The sequence below is a fragment of the Oryctolagus cuniculus genome, chromosome 15 (assembly GCF_051225735.1).
Source record: "Oryctolagus cuniculus isolate XC-2025 breed Fujian yellow rabbit chromosome 15, ASM5122573v1, whole genome shotgun sequence".
NCBI lineage: Eukaryota > Metazoa > Chordata > Mammalia > Lagomorpha > Leporidae > Oryctolagus > Oryctolagus cuniculus.
The window spans coordinates 28,912,292-28,934,285 of record NC_142881.1 but is presented as its reverse complement, the minus strand read 5'-3'; the positions used below and the strand labels follow the sequence as shown (position 1 = coordinate 28,934,285).

Genomic DNA, 21,994 nt, shown 5'->3' with positions numbered 1-21,994 from the left:
CAGGACTGAGGCAGGGCCAGCCTCCTGGGCCAGCCCCTGCAGCCTGGGTGCTGGGAGTAAGGGGTCCTGGCAGGTGTGCGGAGTGCTGGGGACCAGAGCCAGGTGCCTGTGTCTCTGGCCTGGTGCTAATGCCCCAGGTGTCTGTGTGTTCTCCAGATGTGTCCGAGGGCTCGGTCCCCAATGGAGACTCCCAGAGTGGCGTGGACAGTTTGCGGAAGCACTTGCGAGCTGACACCTTCACCCAGCAGCAGCTGGAGGCTTTGGATCGGGTCTTTGAGCGTCCTTCCTACCCTGACGTCTTCCAGGCATCAGAGCACATCAAATCAGAACAGGTGAGGAGGGCGCTGCCTGCCTGCAGAAGTGGAAAGGAACTGAGCACAACAAGGCTTCCTGGGCACTTGAACACAGAACACCATGTGCAAAGCAGCACGCACACGTTACGTACAGGTGCATGTGCGTGGGCTGTGTGCACATGCTTGCACAAACCCATGATGGAAGAGTAATGAAAAATCAGCCCGGCATATGCTAATTAGAAATGATGAGTTTTGGGTGCCAGAGTCTGGCCTTGGAGAAATCTGACCTCATTTTCTCCATCTATAGAATGAAAGGCTTGGACATGAGATCTACCAAGTCCCTTCCGGCCCTGACATTCTTTAGTTCGGGCATGGAGCACTCAGGAATGTCAGCTTCCTGTGTGCCTTGTCCTCGCCCCAGGCTCTGTAGAAAGTCTGGGCGGGCCTGCGGTGCTCTCTGCCCACCTGTGCCTGCCTCCTGCTGCCCAGCCAGCTACCCAGGGTGACCCCAAGTGAGCGACAGCCTACCCCATACACCCAACACTTTAGATGGGACAGGTCGGAGCATGGCCTGGGATGCACAGCATGCAATGCAGGAACTCAGCCCCGACTGCTGATCTTTCTCCATGCGCTTATGCCACCACATCCACCTGCTCCCTTCCACGCACCCAGTGCACGCTGTTGGCAGCACAGCCTCATCAGCTGAATGGACCCAGGAGCGTGTGCTGCCCCAGGTCCCCAGCTCAGCACGCCCCCACCCACTGCTCAGTGACAGGGCATGCTGCTGCTCCCCCTCACACACACACACAGTCCATGCCAGGGCCACAGCCCACTGCGACACCGCCCACCCTGCTGTTGCACGCGCACACACCCACACACGTGCTCGCCAACACAGCCCTACAGGCTCCACACACCACAGTTCCGCTCTGAGACTCCAACAGCTCCTAGTCACTCGCCTTCCTCCCCGCCCGTCCTTTTATCCCATAAGCTGTTTGTCTTCATAAAACAAAAATCAAAAGTCTTTTTAAGGTGCCCTGAGCCATAAACCAACAAAGGAGGAGCCGGCCGAGGCGGGCGGCTCGGTGCACCCTCCCTGAGTCCCCGGCTGTATTACAATGAATAACCTTTATTTACTTTCATTAGACTATTAAACACCAGCACAGTCATTTTTCCCCCTGAAACTCGGAGCAGGGCCCATAAAGCAAATCCGAAGCCTAATTGAGTTCATTTTAATTTCTCTCCGATCACAGCGAATTACTCTGGTGATAAATCAGGGGGCAGCTTCACCCCCAGTAGAAGGCCTAATTTGCAGCTAATTACAAAACTGATTTCTACAGGAAGATCAATACGAGAAGGAATTGGAAATGACGAGGCAATCCCGTCCAGCCAGGGAGGGGAGGGGGCCCTCTGGGGGGGCCAGGAAGCGGAAGGGAAAAAAACGGACCCGAAAGAGCAGAAAATCAGTTTTAATTTAACGTAATATTAATCAGAGCAACTTTTCCTGCTTTGTGCAGGCTCTCGGTCTGCCCGGCTCTGGGGTCTGGCTTGGCGGTGGCTGCAATAAAAAGGCAATTACCCGAGTGTTTCGGGCAGGACACCCTTTCAGAATCAATGACCGGCCCCCTCCCACCCTTCTGTTGGCCATGTGGACTCTCCCCCTCCCCAATTTCATACCCCAGTGCACAGGCAGAGAGCGAGGGGCCCGTGGGGCTGTCTTTGTTTGTTTTTAAAAAAGGGGTGCCCATGCCCCATCAGTGAGCTGAGCAGTGCCAGCCCGGAGGTCCCACAAGGCCCATCCCCTGTCAGGGATCACCCCTCCTCCCCAAGGCTCCCCACCCAAGGACCGCCTTGCTGCCCCACACCCCGGAGTCAGGGAGCAGCCCCACACACACATTCTGCCCCGGGCCTTTTCAGGGCCGAGGTGGGATGAAAGTGCAGAGGGTGCTGGGGTAAGCACGCAGGTAGGCTCCGCCTCCCACGTCACCAAGCGGATTGATCCCCACCTGCACCACACTCGCGCCCCGCCCCATCAGCCCCCCTCTGCCTGGCCCTCGCCTTCCACCCCATCTGGGAGGGCCCCCCGTTCCTCCTCCCCATCTGCACTCTGTGTGTGCGCATCAATAGAGAGCTGTCGCTTTTCTCTGCCCTCCCAGGGGAACGAGTACTCCCTCCCAGCTCTGACCCCTGGGCTTGATGAAGTCAAGTCGAGTCTATCTGCGTCCACCAACCCCGAGCTGGGCAGCAACGTGTCAGGCACGCAGACATACCCCGTTGTGGCCGGTAAGGGGGCTTCCGGGCGGGTGGGGGCCCCGCTTCGCGTTCGGGCACCTTGGCCCACGCCATCTGGGACCCAGGGTGCCCCCTGAACAGACGTGTGTGTATGTGCAGAGAACAAAGTGTGGTCCGTGTGTGTGGGTTCAGCCAGAGAAAGCTGACACTTCAGAGAGGCTGGCGCTGGGTCTTTGTGCCTATCCCCCTGTCTCTCTCTTGCCTCCCGCAAGGTGCCTGGTCTCCTGAGCCCCTCCACAGGCCATGCGCAGAGGGCAAATAGGTCAGGCTGGCAAGAGGGGAGCGTGGGTGCCTTGTGTCTGTGTCCCTCGGGCTCCTGGGAGGCCTGTTTGCCTCTCCCTGCAGGCAGCACAGTGGCTGTGGCTTTGGGCTCGAGGGCGTGGCACCCAGTTCTATGGCATTCTCCATTGTCCCTGCTCTGTCTGTTTCCCAGAGAAGTCAACAAGGCCAGGTTTCAAGACCAGATGTGGTCAGGCCTGACCCACGGTCACATACAGGGGGCAGGGCACCGTGGCCAGGAGCCCCCATGGGTCAGGAGCAGCAAAGACCGCCGGGGAGACTGTGCAGGGAAAGGCCCAGCAACCGACGCCCCAGGCCGCAGAGCTGCAGGCTGCAGAAGGCGCCTGGCACCGCAGAAGGCTTTCTGGGCCAGGAGAGGGCCCAAGTGGGAGAGACACACATCGCAGTGTTATTAAAATTCACCTAATTATGCTGTAGACAGTAAAGCCAATGTGCCGTTTGCTCCTTGGGAGACAGGATGATGGAGAAGAATCTCTGTGGGGACTGGGAGATGCTGAGGCGTTACCTGCCGAGCAAGGCGAGTGGAAGCAACCTGGGGACCCGGCAGCCAGCATCCCAGCCAGAGGCAAAGATGGGTTGCCGGGGCGGACCCCTCACGGCAGGATGGGCCTCTGCCTCTGGTGGTGGCTTGGAGCTGATCTGAGCAAGGCCCGAGCCCGATACGGGCTTCTTGAGCTCACTCAGCCATTTCCTGGGGGTGAGGGAGAGCCCTCAACCCTCCCAGATTCTCCTGAAGGGGGCTCCTGGTCCAGCCGTTTCCAGGCTACATGGAGTTGGGCTGTCAGGCCAGGGTGTCAGTCACAGGGCTTGTTGCGGAAGGACTGGGGAACCAGACTGGACTTTGACAAGTGATCAGGCAGGCAGTCAGGGCAGCCCGGGGCCCACTGGCCCCCAGCACAGGCCCTCCTCAACCTGCCTTAGAAGCCCCAAACCTCTCTCCAGATCACTGAGAGGCCTCGTGGTCACCCCCACGGTGGCCCCGGGCCACTAGGGAAAGCGCAGCCAAGAGGCTTTCTCCCAGCCCAGCTGTGCTGCCCGAAGCTCAGGGACTTCCTGGGGTGGAGACCCGGGCCTCGGGGGTAGGGCTCCTGCTGCAGGAGACCCTGGGGCTGGCGCCGCGAAGTGCCTCCACCTTGAGCAGCCCCCACCCGCTTCCCCCCCATGGCCCTGGAACGGTCCCAGCTCAGCCTGGGAACATCTCCGGCTGATCCATCTGGATCCAAGTGTGAGAAAAGTTCATTTCAGACCCAGCTTGACATTCCCAGGTGGCAAGTTAGCACTAACATCTCAATCTGTATGCGACATTTCAATCAAGCGAGGAGTAACAAAAGCAGAACCATTAACATTCGGAGCTGTTCACCAGTGGTAATGACGGGGAAACTCGCTCAGAAACTGGAAATTACCAAAAAGAGAGAAGTGTGTGCGAGGTGGGGGCGGGGCGCCGGGGTGGGGGCAGGGAATGATTTTTCCACACTGAGGCCAAGATCCAGTGTGTGGATTAATAGTGCCATTACTGAGAGAGGGCTGCAGATTACGCTCATTCTTAAAATGTTCTTGCTGGCAATTAAACGGCTGCAGCTATTGATCTTTGTTGATTTTATGTCCCCCTAATTTGCATAATCTATTAAAGATGAATGATTCATGATGTGTTTATTATGGGGACAAACAGAACTTGCTGGAGGTACTGTCAAGGTGAGAAACGGGGCATCGCCCAGAGACGTCCTGGGCCATCTCAGGAGTGGGTCCAGCATGCTGGCCTTCGGGCCAGGACTTTGCACGTGGTAAAGAGAACAGACGCAGGGGCCGTGGACTCTGGGTGAGTTCTGGGAGGACGGTGGCGTCTGTGAGGACTGAGCCCCAAGCAGGGCCAGGGAATAAGAGAGGTTTTTGGTCTGTGACTGTTCGTAGAAGTTGCTGTCAGAGATTCTTCAAAAGCTTGTTCATTGGCGACACAAAGGGTTTCAGTGGAGGAAGAGCAGTGGGGCTCCCTCAGGCGGGCAGGCGACTGTGAGCAGGTGTGTGCTGAAGGTGAGAGTAGTGAGGTCACACTGGGCCCACAGCCTGGTGCTCACGGGGCCCCCTTGGCTCCCCGGTCTCGGGCACCCGCTCATCTTCTCCCCCGAGGACAGCCAGCCAGGGCTGCAGACCCTAAGGGCTGGCCCAGGAGGCCCTGGCCTCTACCTTATTGAGATTCCTGCCGCCTGCTGCCATCGGAGGCTGATTGCAAACTTCAGCAGCCACTTGATGCAGCTGTTCCACAAGGTCAGGGCCGAGAGGAGAGAGGCGCTGGACTGCTGTGGGGAGGAGAGAGGGAGGCCCAGTGGGCCAGGACACAGATAATCACATTGCAAGCAAGGGTGGCTGCCGCCGGCTCTGGCTCAGCCCGATAGCCGTCCCTCCCCGCCCTCCCCAGTGGAACCAAGCAGAGAGACTGATTTTTTCTGGGTGGTGTTTGCGAGTTCTGTCGAGATTTTAATTTCACTGCATCACAACTCAGCAAGCTGCCAAGTCAAGCTGGTTATTTAAATTTATCACCCACTCTCCCCTCCACCGCTGGGCTGCTCCTGCGCGGCAGCCCTCTCCTCTCCAGCCCACTGCTCCGGGCTGCGGGTCTGGAACGGAGCCGAGTTTCTCCCAAGTGATAAGGGAAAGGGGGCCAGCCAAATGAGAGAGTGAGTGGGGGGCAGGCCGGCCCCAGGCGCCTCCCGCCTTCTTACCTCTCTCAAGGCCACCACGGGGGCCACCTACACCCCTCGGAAGTCCTAGGGCTCTCTCTGGCAGGACCTGTGCAGTGAGGAGATGGGCAGCCTCAGGCTGGAACCTCCATTCCTTTTTTTTTTTTTTTTTTTTTGGTAAAGATTTATTTATTTATTTGAAAGGCAGAGGTACAGAGGGGCAGAGGCAGAGAGAGAGGTCTTTCACCTGCTGGTTCACTCCCCAAATGGCCGCAACAGTCAGAGCTGGGCCAATCTGAAGCCAGGAGCCAAGAACCTCTTCTGGGTCTTCCATGTGGGTGCAGGGGCCCAAGGACCTGGGCCATCTTCTACTGCTTTCCCAGGCCACAGCAGAGAGCTGGATGGGAAGTGGAGCAGCCAGGACTCGAACCGGTGCCTATATGGGATGCCAGCACTGCAGGTAGAGGCTTTACCCGCTACACCACAGTCCCTGGAGCCTTCATTCCTTAGTCCTGCTAGAAAGGACAGCATCACTTCCCAGAGTCCCTGCCCCAGTGGAGCCTGTAATGAGAGAGGAGCTTGCGGAGATGCCGGCATTGTTGTTGACCTGGGAGGAGAGGAGAACTTAGCGTCAGGATTCCCAAGCAGCTGGAAATTCTTCTGAGTGTTCTCGGCATCCCTGGGCCTGGCCGAAGTCCCGCTGGAGGTGAGAGCAGGCCTCCTGCGCAGAGCCCAGGGGGCTGAGGTGGTGCTGGAGGAACTGCGCAGCTCCACGCTCGTGCTAGAAACTGAGCAACTGCCTGGTGCCCGGTGCGCCACCGGGGCTTCCCTGCCAAGCCCTGGGGGGCCTCGTGCAGGTGTAGCCTCACCCTGCTCTGACGCTGTCAGTTACAGAGCGGTAATGGAGGGGTGAGGCTCAGCTCACCAAGACATAGCTCATAGATAGAAAGTAACGACAAAAACAGTCATGGACAGCCGGACCTCACTCTCTGGTGCCAGGATTCGAGGGAAACAAACCCACAGCAGCCTGCGGGAGACTGCTGCTGTCAGACGGGAGGCAGACCCCAACTGGGGGATGTCGGTGTTGTAACTGCAGCCGGGCCCAGGGCCTTGGGCCCACAAGAAGCAGGAAGCTGCCACTGAGACACCCCGCCTAAAGCCAGCAACAGAACAAGGACAACAGTCTCCACGCAGTGGACACACAGACTCATCCCAGAGGCCCGGGAAAGGGGATGAGGGAGAAATGGAGACCCCCAGCCTGACCCTGCGTCAAGGTCCAAATTTATACCAGGAGCGTGTGGCAGGACTTGGAAAGCGCAGCAGAAACATCCTCTCTGGAGGGACATTTTGCTGCCCAGGGACAAACGCCAAAGATGAGCTCCCTGTAGGGACACACACAGTTGTGTGAGCACAGGCTATTGGGGGGAGTCAGCAAAAGCCACGCACAGACGAGTGTGCACCCCAAGAACTGGGCATAACAGAGTAATCCCAAAGCGACTCTACACTAGGCATGTTCAGTCTCCTAAAAAGATCCACGAGGATGGTTGGGTCAGCATCAGAGATCCAGATCCCCCAGGCCCCTCCCCCACCCCTGCAAAGAGAATGGAGACCAAAAAGGGCAAAGAACGAAGCTCACTCCTGTAATTTATTGTTTGGGGTCAAGAAGCCCCACAAAGAGCTGAGCTCTGAAAGTAGAGGCTGTTCCTGGCTTCCAGGTTCCCCAACTGCTGCATCTCAGCAGAGTCTGTCACCCAGTGTCTGAACGTTAGAGAGCCCGGAACAGGAGCAATCCTCTGTCTCCAGCAGCCGTCGCAGGCGGGGAGCCTCGTCAGCTTCCTCGCCCTGCTCGGGGAAGATGGTTCTGTTTAAGAGTCTGGGAGAACTCTTCCTGATGCCCAGAGAAGGAAGCCAGGTGGGCTGCCACTCAGGAGGGAGGTGCCCAAGGCAGAAGGGTGCTGGTCTCCTGGAAGCTGGCAAGTTCGAGCAGGGTGGGGAGACCAGGCCAGTGAGCTGAAGTTCAAAGCCAGACAGCAGGGCTGGTCCCAGGGACCTGGAGACCAGAGAGCAGTGTGGGCTCGTTTCGGAGGGAGGATGGTCAGCTCTTAGCAGCTCTGCCTCCTTGCCCACATCTGAGATGGTCAGCTTGGCAGTCAGAGGTGTGGACCCTGGGAAACCTCCTCCTCCTACTCACGGGAGTCCAGAGGACCGCCAGGAACCGCCTCTTTCCTGTAGTTAACAACCCCCTTCCCATGCAACTGAGCTTCCCTCCATAAAAACAAACAGCTTAGCCCTTGGCCAGCCCCTGGGGGAGGAGAGAGCAATAAAGGCCAAGAGATGTTTCTGAAGGCGGCCAGTTCCTAGTCTTGTCTGTCTGTGGCTCAACCCTCCCCCCCATTAGCCGGAGGAATTTAGGGCACAGACACTGGAGTTCCTTTCCAACCTTGAAAGAAGAGGCGAGGGCAGCTTTAGACTGGTGCAGCTCAGACAGCCCTTTAGGGTGGAGGCCACGCAAGCCGGACGGCTTCCCTTCATCCGCACGGGCTCCAGCCCTTTCACGTGGGCTGGGAGGAGAGGCTACCCCTCCTCAGACATCAACCACATCCCCAAGGGCTGCCAGCCCCCAGACCTCAGCTCTGATTTAATTATGGGGCATTTCCATAGCAATGAGACGTTGACAGATATGCAGGTGCCCTGGGCCCGCAGCCTAGGGAAGTCATTGGATCAGGGCTCTTTCCCTTGCTGCTTTATCCAATCCACCTCTAGAGGGAAGGGATAGAAGTTGCAAGGAAGAGGCACTAATCCACTAGGAGAGTCTGGCCAATGTGAGCAGAATAAAAGCTGCACCATTCTGTCTCCAGCCCTAACCCCATGTCCATGTCTGTGCCTCCCAGCCATGCCAGTGGCAAGGGGCTGTCCCACCAGGAGGGTGCCAAGGGCAAGAAGTACATGGACTCACAATGGGGTGCAGAGGGGAGTGGAGCCTTGAGGAGGAGGAAGAAGGTAGGAAGAATTTGGAGGCATCTTAGCAACGGTGTCGTTATATGGTCTTCTAAGCTGAGCTCAAATGTAGTTCATTAGCCACCTCCCTTCAACTCTTCCCTCTGACCGAGGGATCCAAACGACTGGGCACGCCAAGCAGACACGGCTTGTGCCTCCAGGGTGCAGTCTCACCAGGTCACTCTGCCACCAGGGAGAGTCTTGTCTGAATCAGAATCGAGAGGTTTTCCAGAAGTCAGTGATCTTTATTTCAAGTGCATGCAGGAGCCGACTCAGACTAACAAAGGGTTGTCTAGCTGAGGAGGTCAGGCCTCGCTGCCGCCATTCGTTGAGCCATTAGCTGTCCCACAAGTGCCGTGGACGTGTAGTGGGACCGAGGGAGAGAGCCAGCCACCACCCTCCAAGGTGACAGGAGGATCCACACACACTCCCACCCCCACACCCCTGGTGGCCAGAGTCCCTCCTTCCCCCACTGTCCCCCGTAGCCTCAGAACAAACGAGCCAGGGCTCTCTGTCCCCTGAACTGCGAGAGGCTGGCTCTGCCGCTGCTGTCACTTCAGGAATCCTCCCCTGTGCTGCCCACAGCGGCTGGGCTGGCGGGCAGGGCGGAGGAAATCCTGCGGCCGCGAGAGCAGCCCGCAGCTTAAGTGGCCGTTTTCCTTGGGATTAGGGTTTCACTTACACAGAGCGCCTGAAAAACGCTGCGCGCTCAGGAGGATTAGAGCCGACAGTCAGTGGTGCTCTCAGAGAAGAAAATAATGCCGGAGAGGAACTGGGGAGCCCTGGCCTACCAGGAGACTGTGCAAACAGGCTTAACCTCTGCCCGCCCAGCGCGGGGTCTGCCTGTTCTGAGCCCAGCACCTGCCGCACTCCAGTCTGCAGCCAGAGAAGGCAGCGGGGCGAGGTGACCTGGGAGCGCCTCCGTTTCCACTCCAGGGTGCTGGGTTGGGAGAGACAGCCGCGTCCCCTTTCAGGCCTCGGAATCCATGACTCCCCCAGCAGCCCCTAGTCTTATTCTTTCTCAGCCATGGTGCAGCTGGGTTAGAACGAAGCGCCTCCTGCAGGATCCTCAGTCAGCAGGCTACGCAGCCCTGCTGCAGGCAGCTTGCTGGGCCGGCGGGGTGGGCAGATTGTGCTGCGGGAGGCCAGGGGGTTGGCTAGCAGGGTGCCATACACCCAGAGCCCATGCAGACCTGGGCAGGGTCCCCACCTAGGGCACGCCAGGACTAAAGGTCTGGCTGTCGGTGGTGGCAAGAACATGAGGAGAGCGGCCTCTCTGAGCTGTGGGCATAGCCCCCTCTGCTGGAACCCGGAGCAGCCAAGTGAGGGGCCAAGGTGGCACCCAGGGCTGGGAGACTTCACACAGGGACAAATCCTGGGAGGATCTGGGAACCTGGGAAATCGGAAACAAAATGAAATCTGTAGAAAACCCTTTCCCCATCCTTTTAAAGCACCTGTCCAGCTTTAGAGTCGGCGGGGTGGTGGCAAAGGGCCATGCACGTGAAGGTACAGTGCGCGCAGGCAGCAGTGGCCAACTTAACCACTGTACTCTTCCAAGTATATAAATGCTTGTGTCAAACGCAGGCACAGACGGCCAGCCTGAAGAAATCTAATGTCTTCATTTTCGCTACCTTATGAGAAGCAGACAAAAGTTGAGGCGAGGCTAGTAAAACAAGAGTTATGTGTTCTGGCCTTAGGGCCCTCCACAGCGACGCGTGGACAGCCAGAGTGCTCACTGTCACAGGAAGACGCGGAGGAAGAGCGTCTCGAATTTCACTGAACCAACTTTTGCTGCATAAATCTGTGTCCAGTGAGTCTCGTCGGCCCCAGCACGGGCAGCACTTTCTGCCTCTTTGGCAGTTCTGATTTTTTTTTTAATTGCCTTGGTCAGCCTCCCTGCTACTTCATATGTTATTTTGCTGCTTTTCAGATCCTCTTGTTTATTGGTGTGATTCAAACTGTTGCAAACAAACCAGAGTGCTTATTCATCTTTGAGTCATGAATACCTCTGAGAATATGACAAAAAGCATTACCATGCACCAAAACAGATACATGTATGTGTTAGATATAACACGTTGTGTGAAGCTGTCTTTGGACCCCTGAGGTTGGACTCAGTGAACTCCAATTTACAACCCCCTCTGTGGGAAATGGAAGAAGCCACACATGCCAGAAACAAGATGCGGCAAGATGTTCCGCTGTAGAAAGATGGTGCTTGGCAGAGTCCCAGGTGACTCTCCAGGACCAAGTACCTATCTGTTTTCTAGGTCTACAAAGCTGTGCTGTGATCTGATTTTTATTTATCTGAGAAGGAGAGAGAGAGAGAGAGAGAGACAGAGAGAGAGAGAGAGACAGAGAGAGAGAGAGAGAAACTCCCCAAATGCCCATAGCTTAATCCAGGTCTCCCACATGGGGTGGGGGGGTAGGAATCCAACTACTTGAGCCACGCCCACTACCTCTCAGGGTCAAGAGCCAGAGGCAGGAGTGGAACCCAGACACCCTTACGAGGGATGCGTGTGTCCTGGCCAGCATCTTCACCTCCCAGCCCAGTGCCCGCCCTGGCCACCGTTATCTGAAAATAGCATCCCAGAATCAGTTCCCGAGCGTGCAGTCCAGGCCCCGCTGTGTACTGTGTACCAGCTGAGAAATCTTGGTCTGCGCCCCTCTGAGCTTCAGGTTCTCATTTCTAAAAGGGGGGTTGAAAACAGAACAATATCATAAAGTTGATATGAGGATTCAATGAAATAATACAGATAAAATATTAAGAACAGAGCACAGGGTATAGGCTGTCCCGGGGTACAACGAGGCGCAACTCCGCCTGCGATGCCTCTCCCTGACAACTGAAGTAGCGTGAATGATCTGATGCCTACATTTGCCCAGTTTCTTGATAAAGTCTTTCACTTGGCTTTTCTCTGTACTTGTAAGAGGAGCTGCACTTCGACGCTCCCAAACACTTGATCCGATCTGGCCCATTTGGTAAGGAATGCCTGACAAAAGTGCGCCGATTCCGACGCGGTGATTGCTGCAGAGATTGGCTTTAGAATCTTCAGGGACTTCTGCAGTTGAACTGGGAAGACGTCCTCATCAAGCACAGAGCTCCCAACACTTCGGGGTACTTGCGGATTCTCGGCTACCACTGTTTCGTGAAGAGCCTCTTTGCTTTTCAGCAAATTCTCAAAGGAGACTAATACTCCACCCCATGGAGTTGTACTACAGCCTGTCGGTGTCAGGATTCTGTTCTTTGTGTCCTTTTCCTCTCGCCTCACCTTAACGCCTGCTGTGACCATCAGAGATTTTTCTTGTCAGGTGACTTCTTTTTCTTTTCCTTGGCTCTTTCGGGGGAGTCTCTGGTTCCATGTTATTATGAAAACGCAGTGTGACCTAAGTGAGGCTTCAGACTTTGCCTCTGTCACTTAGGAGCTGTGGAGCCACAGGAAAGCCACTTTGCCTCTCTGTGCTTCCAATTTCTGACTTGTAAAGCAGGGAAATTGGACTGATCACCTGGAAAGCTTTTCCATCTTTAGAAAAAACCGCCAACGTGAAACGCCCCTCCTCTCAGTAAAATGTGGGGTCTGGGCCACCTGTGATTGCGGCTGCTGCTTCCATCTTAGTGGCGACGTCAGCGAGCAAAGCAAATACTTTACTGCTTCCCGTCTTCCGTCGGATGGCACATATCTCACAGAACGGCTGGATTCTGCCGTGCAGCCGTTGGCTCCCGCATCTGTGCGTTCGCTTGTTTGTGTAAGGGAAGTGCTGTACTGTTGCACGGTTGCACAGTCCGTCTCCACTCCCGTTTGTCCGTGTGGAGTGCCGCAAGGCCCAGTGCTCTGTTGATTCTTCCCCGCACGGATTCCATTACCCACTCATATTCTCCCACTAAGAGGCTTGCGCAAAGAATGCTGCTGGGCAAACGTTATGACGGGCCTCGTAATTTGAGAACTTCCTGCAGTATGTGTTTTCCATTATTGACAATAGGGTTGCAGATGAATATATGGCTCTGGCCAGAGTTTGGTCAATTTTTCCTGCTCTCCAGGTGTCACCTGTGTACTAATGAAGCCACCGAGAGTGCTTTGTATGCAGTGGCTTGCACCTTTGTTGGCTTAGGGGTCCTGAACAGGTCCTCTCTGTGGTGATATTGATGCTACTGAACGGAGCACAGCTGTGGGATGGGGCATGCATGCCTCTCCCTCATTGTGGGCCCCTCCTCTACATTCTTAAATCTCTGACTGGTGCTTCCCAGACTCAGCTTTTTAAATCAAATTGTGAAACGTGCCCTTCAATCAGCAGTTCAGTGGGTGACTTTTGACATGTGGCAGTTCCTACCTGCTGGAAGCTGGCTTTCCTGTTTTGCAGAGAGAGAGCCAGTGGCCATCAACTTTGCAGTCGGACGGAGTGCCTCCAGGTAGCTGGGAGCAGCTTCTCAGTCATCCAGCCTCTCCCCGCTGTCCTGAAGCTGGGGAGGGGACACTGTGACAAAACCAGACATCATGGGGCATAGTCACGCGTGCTAGGCTGTGTGAACGCCAGGATTCAGAGGCATCTAAATTCCTCTTTATTAAGAGAGAGGCATACTTCTTTTCCTGGCTGCTTTGTAAACATTAAGATCACAGGGCCTGGAAGAATGGAGTTTCTCTATCTCTCTAGCTTCAAAACCACTACTTTTTCCCTAACCCTCCTCTATCTTGGGCCCTTTTAATCAAATAAGCACCATATTGTTCATCTCTAGGAACTGATAGACGCTACACTGTCATCATTTGCCTGGGGTCCACACCTCTGAGAGATGGTCAGGAGGGGTGGGTCTTTTATTGGCAATAGAAAGCAAGGAAAGAAAACCCACACCAAGGCAGTCTTTCTTCTCTCTCTCTGGGAATCGGAAATGATCTCTTGTCTGGCAGTTCACCTCTGTTTGTTCTTGATGTTAAGTATAGAGGAAAATCATTCCATGGATGATAAATCTGAGTCACAATACATAGGTCCCTTGCTGTAAATCTTTTATCGTCCTGCAAAAATTAATAATTTATTGTTAAATTGTTTTTACCTTCCCCCCTTTTTTGAAAACAGAAAGAGAGATCTTCCATCCACTGGTTTACTCCATAGATGGCTTTAAAGGCCAAGGCTGGACCAGGCCAAATCCAGGAGCCAGGAGCTTCATCCAGGTTTCCCATGTGGGTAGCAGGGGCCCAAGCACTTGAGCCATCCTCTGCTGCTTTTCCTAGGCCATTAGCAGGGAGCTGGATCAGAAGTGGAACAGCCAGGACATGATATGGGATGCAGGTGTCAAAGGCTATGGTTTTACCCCCTAAAGTCATTTTTAAAGAAAAAAATATTCATTTATATTTTGTCCCAGCCCTTACTGTTTTTTGGAGACCAATATATATGAAACAATTTGAAAAATTATAAACCAGGACTGGTGTGGCACAGTGGGTTAAGCTACCATTTGCAGTGCCAGCATCCTGTTTGGATGCCAGTTCGAATCCTAGCTGTTCTACTTCCAATCCAGCTCTCTGCTATGGCCTTGGAAAGCAGCAGAGGATGGCCCAAGTGCTTGGACCCCTGCACCCATGTGGGAGACCTGGAAGAAACTCCTAGCTTCTGGTTTTGGACTGGCCCAGGCCCAGCCCCAGCCCTAGCCCCAGCAGTTGTAGCTGTTTGGGGAGTGGTTGGAAGATATCTCCCTGTGTGTCTCTTTCTCCCTGTAACTGTGCCTTTCAAATAAATAAATAAATCTTTTAAAAATTTATAATCCATCAGAAATTGGCGCTAAGTGCAAGAGTGTGACAGAGAGTCAGTCAGCAAGAGTTTATTGAGTATCTACCATGTTCTCCACTACAAGGATAGATCAGAAGACGGGGCCTGCCCTCAGTTTGCATAGGATCTGTAGGAGAAAGCAAGTCATGATACGAAACAGCAGGATTGATGCGCTACAAAACTCGAGGACATGGTAAACTTGGGCAGAGATGTTGCAGAAGAAGCCACGTCCCTGCTGGGCAGGATGGGGGCAGATTTCGAGGATTGAGCTAGAAACAGAGGGAAACTGTGAGCAAACAGGGAAAAACAGCACAGGGATTTCCGAGCACACAAGTGGCGGAACAGCTCCCACAAACCCAGAGGGTGGAAGGCAGGGCCGAGAGAGTCGAGTGCAGAGCCTGCCTATGGGAGGCAGTGCCACGCGAGCTGTGGTCGAGAGGGAATCCGTGATGGTTTTCACAAGGGAAGTGTTGTGATGACAGCTGTGTTTCATGAGGATGGGCCCAGCAGCCACATTTGGGATAGGCAGGAGGGGGAAGAATGTGACCTGAGACAGGAGGGAGGGAGGAGGAGGGGAGGGAGGGAGGAAGGAAGGAACTTGTGGCCAACCAGAGGCAGGTGCTGAGGAGCCGAGCTATGGAGATGGCAGGTGACGTGGAAACGGGGGAGGTATAACAGGCGTCGCTAAGGAGGACTGACAGCAGTCCGTGACTGACTTCTGCTAGAGGGCACGGAAGAAGGCTGTATCAGAGACCCCACCGCTTCTGGTTTTGTGGTTAAGAGAGTTGTTAGAACTGGCTGGGGAGAGGACGACTCTGCCTTGATTCCTGCTAGGTTTGCGGTGCCAGTGGTCAGCTAAAGGACACGTTCAGCAGGAGCTGGAAATGCAAACACCCGAGCACAGGGAGAGATGAGTCAGGTGCGTCAAGGCAGGGGTTGAGGGGGCTCACGCAGCGCACGACTGTTGGGGGAGAGGTCGACTTCAAGGGCAGAGTAGCAGAGAGAGATGCTTGGGAACAGCCATCAGGAGGAGGAAGACTAGGGCCCGGCCGATGAACAGGAAGTGCTAGGTGCCAGGCATGCATCGTTTTCTGACTTCCTCCAGCCATGTCTTGCCTTCCACGATTCGACACAGGCCTAGGAAGGGTTGCTGAGCACTGGCTGGCAAGGAGCATCAGGAGAATTTGGAGGGAGATTCCAGGAGAGGCCAGAGAAAGAAGGGAAAGTTATTGTCATTAGGGACTGCAGCATGCTCAATTGCAAAGGAGGGGTGGTGTCCTCATCATAGTGATGAGGGCCCGGGGGAGCAGGCAAGGGAGGGAGGGGAGTCACACTTAGCTGTGTTCCAGAGGCACTGTCCTGGGCCAGGGCACCTCCTCAATACAGACCCGCTTTCCCTCTGCTCCAGGACACTGGCAGAGAAAGCCCCGCCTCCCACCCCCAAGCTGCGGCCATACAGGCCTCCAGGCACAGAGGTCCAGCAGCTGGTAGATTTTGCTCATTGGAATGTCATCTGATTCACTTGCACTGTTGGCTCCTGATTGACTTCAGGGATGGGTTTCTGTCATTTAAAATGCCATAAACGCAAAGAGCAAAATAGCCCACTGGCTGGTCGCTCCCCACCCCCACCCTGCACAACTGCCAGGCCCAGCACCTGCAGCTCCACCTGGAGAAGACAAGGCGTGCTGTCATCCCCTTTAGCAGTGGCCAGGGTGTCCTCCAAGCCTGAAGGAAAAGCAGAGTGCGAGGGGGAAGGTCAGCAAGACGAGAGGCCCATTGGGCTACTGGAGAGACCACAGCCAAGTATCCTGCAGGGGAGGGGGAATCAGAGCCTCTCCCTCCCAGCTCCATGTGAGTTTGGAAGGTAGAGAGAGCCAGGCACATCCAGGACACAGATGCAGAGAGCTACGCAGGACACAGGTGCTTACACACACACAGCCCGGCACAGACACACATGTTTGGGTCCCCAGCTCAGATCCGGGCACAGGCACACCTGGACCTGCTCCTCCCGGTGCCGGGCTGCACACGTCCCTCTGCACATCTCCACGGAGCCCCTTCCTCTTCAAGAGTTTCTCTTCCGTGGAGCACCCTGGTGGGAGTAGAAGCAGGCCCCTGCCTTCCAGCCTCACCCCTTCCCCTTTGTGTTTTTCCAGGTCGTGACATGGCGAGCACCACTCTGCCTGGTTACCCCCCTCACGTGCCCCCCACTGGCCAGGGAAGCTACCCCACGTCCACCCTGGCAGGAATGGTGCCCGGTAGGTGACAATGCTGCAGCCGCCTAACCTAGGTGGGGGTGGCTAATTCGCCGAGGAGCTGCTGAGTGGTCTACCATCTGAGGGTGGGGGGAGATCCAGCCGCTCCTCCCCACAAACCACTCCTGAGCCATCCTTCTCTACTCGAAGGCCTCAGGAGCAAGCGAGGGAGGGAGCCAGCAGAGGTGCGCCTTGTGTGCACCCCACTTCGTGTCATGACCCATCCACAGCACCCACTCTCCCAAGCCTCTGCCCCAGGAGCACCCGGCCTCAGCTCCACCCTCAGCGCCCCAGCCCACCCCAGCCAGCTGACACTGCTTGGAAGAGCCTGCCCTGGTTTCCATGGAAACTTGGAGCCAAGCACCATTTCCAGGGGCATGTCAGTCACTCAGACAAAGCCACCCTGGTCCACACCAAGCCACAGGGAAGACCAGTGTGGGGAGCCAACCCCAACTTGGAGGGAGGAGTCAAGCTGGGCCCCCCACCCCACATCTCTTCAGAGGACCCCAGGCCCTGGGGCTCCTCCAGGCTCAGCCCATCCCGGGCCTGGGAGGAGTTGGGTTTGGGCTGCGAGAACCAGGGAGGTAGAGGCTGTACTTAGGGTCTGCTGTCTGCTGCTAGGCATTGCGCCACCACTTCCCTGAGTTCCTGCTGGCAGAAACACCACCAGCTCTTGCCTTAAAGAGGGCACCACTGACTCGGCTTGGACCTATTCCCTCAGGCCCCCTTCTTAAAATGCTCTCCTTGAAGTTCTGGTAGGGGGAGGAGGAGGAGGCTAGCAGATGAGGGTGAGACTGGCCCCATCCATCCGGAGCCCACCCCGGGTCAGCAGAGCTTGGGGCAGGGGTGCCACAGAGAATAGAGGTTGAAGGGAGCAGCAGAGGTGAGGGTGGAGGGATTCCTACCTAGATCTGGGGGTGGGGGAAAGGTCCCAGCAGTGAGCAGGTGGAGGCTGGAGGAGGTCTCTGCGAGAGGTGGGGGAGGGGAGCCAGGGGAGGAGGAGCTGGGGTAGAGTGGGGAGGTGGGGGTGGGGAGTCTGCAGGGAGGTGGGGAAGAGGGGAGCCGCAGAGAGCTCATGGTGGCAAGGGGGGGTCGTTAAACAGAATCCAGTGCTGATGAGGAAATTAGACTTGTTTCATTAGCGATGGGAAGGAGATAGCTCAGTTCCTCTTGGTCACAGTTGAGCTCAGAAGCTCATTATCCTGCTGCACGCATGCTTTCCCTCCTCGTCAATAAACAGGCTTTCCAGTGGCTGCATCCCCCACCCCCACCCAGCTCCGGCTCAGAGAGGGGCCCCTTCTCCTCTACTTAACCCGCGGTTAGGGATCACTGTAAACAGTCTGGGGTCATCACACAGGAGAAAGGGCGAGGGGAAACCCCGAGGCCTGGCCTTGCTCCCGCGGAGGGAGGGAGGCAGCTTCCGACGGCTCCCAGCCCACGGGCCGGCGGCTCACCGCTTGCGGACCCGCGGTAGCCCACCTGCTTCCTGGGCCATGGAGCCCACGTTTGAAATCCCTTGAGAAAGGCGGGAGGGGGTAGTTTCCCAGCAGAGCCCCCCGCCCCGCGTACTGGCACCGCGCTGAGGTGCCATTCTTAGGACTTTCTGGGACAACCTGTCCCGGGGGCCCTTTTTCACCACCCTCCCCCGCTTCCACCCCAGGGACTACCGCTCCTAAAAGCAGTGTCCACTATTAAAGCCCTTGGACTCCCATGCGGTGGGGAGGCGGGGGGGGGGGGGGCGTCCTAACATATCCTTCTTGAGGCCCTGGAAGCCGCCCCTGGGGAGCCCTGGGCTGGTACTGGCTCACAAGCCACCTCCCCCTCCCCGCAAGCTGATGTGTGAGGTGCGTGGGCGCTTTGCGCCCTTCCCAGGTTCTCCCCACGCCGGCTACAGGGACACTCCGCCTCTGCCTGGCCCGCACCGCCTACTATGCGACCCAACCTCAGCCCCGCTTGCCCCTACCTGCCTGGGACCCCTGTGCCCGATGCGTCCCAGACGGGGCGGGGAGGGGGGTGCGGATGACGGTTCAGCTGCCAGCCAAGCTGGTCAGGTGAGCTGTGCCGGTGCTGATCCCCGCTCCCCCACCTCTCGCAGGGAGTGAGTTCTCCGGCAACCCGTACAGCCACCCCCAGTACACGGCCTACAACGAGGCTTGGAGATTCAGCAACCCCGCCTTACTAAGTGAGTACGCCACCTTGCCGGCCGGAGGCTCCGCAGTGCTGCTTCCGGACCAGGGTCCTGCCTTTGGGGACCCGATCTCCGGGCGCATGGCCAGGCCAGGGACAGGCTCATTAGTTCGGCTCTGAGGCCAGGGGGTCCCTCAAGGACGCCTGCGCCTCCTGCCCCTTCCGATCCTTCCTCGCCCTCTCGGGTCGCTGGAAGGCTCTGCGCCGTCCTTAGATCCCCTGCAGGGTCCGCAGCCGGCGTCACCCATCGGGTCCCTTCTCCCCGCCCCACCCCCGGCCTGGTGAATGCGGCGCTCCTCCCCAGCAGTCGGCCCCGCGGCCCAGCCAAGGTCCTCCTGCCCGGATCCCGCCGGACCCCAGCCTGGGGAGGTCTTTGCTTTGCTTTGCTTTCCTTTTTTGTTCTGTTTGTCCTCTCACCCAGCCCATTCTTCTCCTGTGTTAACTTCCAGGTTCCCCTTATTATTATAGTGCCGCCCCCCGGGGCTCCGCCCCTGCCGCTGCTGCCGCTGCCTATGACCGCCACTAGTTACCGCGGGGACCACATCAAGCTTCAGGCCGACAGCTTCGGCCTCCACATCGTCCCCGTCTGACCGTCCACCCCGGAGGGAGGGAGGACCGACGCGACGCGACGCCTCCCGGCCACCGCCCCAGCCCCACCCCCCTCCCATGTCCCCCGCAGCCCTTCACGTCGCCCCATCGAAGGCCGGACGGGACGGGTGGAGCCGTGGGTGGGACGCTCAGGCCCAGGCCCGCCGCCCCTCGCCGCCCGTCTGGACTGCGCGGCGCCACGACGAGGACCCGGCCTGGCCCGGCCCGGCCCGCCACCGCGCGCGCCGGCCACGTTCGTGTGACACACAATCAGAGCGGACTGCAGCGCGGCCCGGCCTCGGACGCTCGGGCTCCGGGAGGCTTCGCTGGAGGAGCTGGGCAGAGGAAAATTCAGAACACAGACTTTGCGCACGGGAGGAAGAGCCCCCTGCCGAACTCTGGGGGAACCTTCTCAACCCCTGCACCAGCCGGACTGCCTCCGCCTTCCGGGCGCACCGCCCCCAGAAGGTGGGATGACGGCGTGGGAGTCGGATCTTGGCAAGGTTGGGACCCGGTGGCCGGCCCCGGTGGAGCCCCTCCCCACCGCACCTGGACTGCCCGGCTCCCCAGGGCCCAGGCACCTCCTACTACATGACCCGACCTCAGCCCCGCTGGCCCCTACCTCAGCGTCTCTTCCTCCTGCAGGCCTCCCAGTTTGCCCTCCTGCTGTCCTTGGCCCGCACCACCACACCCTGTACCCCACCCCTGCCTAACTCGCAGCCCCGGACGCTCTCCCCGACCCGCGGCAGGGCCCGCACTCAAGGGCCGCGAGCAGTTCTTCCCCGGGCAGCTCCTGGCCGCCCCCTCCCCCGACACAGACTCTGAATCGCCCGCAACAGGAGCGGGTCCGGAGCAGGCGTGTGAGCTTCGGCTTGGTGCACGTGGGGGCTTGCCTAGGCCACGCCCCCATCCCTCCTAGTCTCCTCCTCCTCCCTCGGCCGGAACTGAACAGAACCGCAAAAAAAAAAAAAGTCTCCATTTATTTAATACGATGATCTCTGCGAAAAGGAACCACAGAACCCCATCGGGCTGCTGCTTGGCAGAGAGACGGTGTGTGTCGCGTGAAGGCGAAGCCCTGTACATAAGCCCGCCCTCGGCCCCGCCCGCCCGTAGCGTCCCCGCGCCCGCCCGCCCTGCCTGTAGATGCGTCCCGCAGTCCGTGCCGTGAGCGTCGCCGCGCGCTGGGCGGAGGGGACACAGCCACACGCCCCCTCGAGCACAGCACGTCCGGGGGGAGGGGGGCATTTTTTATGTTACAAAAAAAAAAAAATGACGAAAGAAATCTCTATGCAAAATGACGAACATGGTCCCGTGGACTGCTCTCGCCTGTTTTGTTGGCTCTCTCTGCAACTCCGTGTTTTCGCTCTCCTCACTCGCTCCTCTTCGCTTCTGCCCCTCTGTCTGTCTCTCCCCGTCTCCGTCTCTCCTGTCCCGCTCTGTCTCTGCCCCCCTGCCCCGCTCTCTTCCCCCGCCCCACGCCCCGGCCGCCCTGTCGGCACAGGCCAGGTCGGAGGTGGCGGCCCCAGCCCCGGGGCGGCCCCTCGCGGCCGTGTCCCGCGCCCCGGCGGCCGCCCCGTCCCGCCCCGCCCCGTAGTTGCTCTCTCGGTAGCGGCGATGCGCCCTGCATGTGTCCTCACCCGTGGATCGTGACGACTCGAAATAACAGAAACAAAGTCAATAAAAGTGAAAATAAATAAATAAAAATCCTTGAACAAATCCGAAAAGGCTTGGAGTCCTCGCCCAGCTCTCTCTCCCCCTCGAGCCTTTTTATTTGAAAAGGAAAGCGAGGAGAATAGTGCAAGGGAACTGCCGGCGCCTGACCAGGCCCCCGGAGCGCGCGAAGGCCAGGGCGCCGAGGCCCGGCCCGGCCCCGCCCAGTCCTGTGGGGCTGGACAGGCAGGGGCCCGGGGCCGCGGCCAGGCCAACCTTCGAAAGTTCCCCGACGGTTCTGGTCTCCTTGGCCACTTTCAGCGCGCCGGTTCGTTTTGATTTCTTTTCTTTTTTTCTTTTCTTTCTTTCTTTCTTTTTTTTTTTTTTTTGTTCACATGAGAAATAAATAATAAATAAATAAGAATAATAAATAATAAAATTTTGTATGTCACTCCCCATGGCTCCAGGTTTGTCTCTCCCTTTGTCTGGCTTTGTCCGGCATGGGCCTCTCCTTGCGCTGGTAGATCCCCAATAATCAAAAATCCTCCGAAATGCATTCCACTACGATCCCTTCGCCAAGACTCCTGGCCCCGGTAGCAGCTGAACGCAGGCCAAAGCCCAGACGACCTCCAAACCCGTGGCCACCCCCCCCCCCCCGCCCTCACACCTGCTTGAACAAGGAGCTCTCCCTTAAAGAACGAAACTTGAACGCACCTTGGAGTCACGCGTCTGTACCAAGCAGCTCCTGCGGGACTGCCACTCCGCCCACTCCAGATCTAGGGTGCAGGCTCTCAAGACGCTGCTTCTGAGGGCCTCTCCCCGTGGGGGCGGGGGTCTGCCCTCCTGTCCCCTCCCTCTGCTCGCTCCCCAGCGGGCTCACTTGCGCGTCGGCGCGGCAATGACGAGACCTCGGAGGCCAGAGGCCGCCGCAAGTTCCGCGCTTCGCATCTGTTTCCGCGCCCTGAGAGAGCCAGCCCCGCGGAGACCCGGGGAAGCGGCTCGGGCCTTGCGCGCGATC

General features: G+C 57.6%; 1 protein-coding gene across 9 annotated transcripts in view; it reads left to right on the top strand.

Moving 5' to 3' along the window:
* Positions 1-21,050, top strand: part of PAX2 (paired box 2) — a 90,619-nt gene extending 69,569 nt beyond the window's left edge. For 5 of the 9 annotated variants that reach the window (XM_002718656.6, XM_070057376.2, XM_070057379.2 and 2 more), the window contains 5 exons: positions 157-332; positions 2,447-2,573; positions 16,453-16,554; positions 18,647-18,733; positions 19,207-21,050. In XM_002718656.6, coding sequence (XP_002718702.2) covers positions 157-332; positions 2,447-2,573; positions 16,453-16,554; positions 18,647-18,733; positions 19,207-19,328 — 614 coding nt within the window. In that variant the 3' untranslated portion in view covers positions 19,329-21,050. Of the gene's footprint in view, positions 1-156; positions 333-2,446; positions 2,574-16,452; positions 16,555-18,646; positions 18,734-19,187 lie in introns of all 9 variants that reach the window. The other 4 variants (XM_070057378.2, XM_070057377.2, XM_051824101.3 and 1 more) reach the window with 1 other exon arrangement.
* Positions 21,051-21,994: the final 944 nt, after the last annotated feature.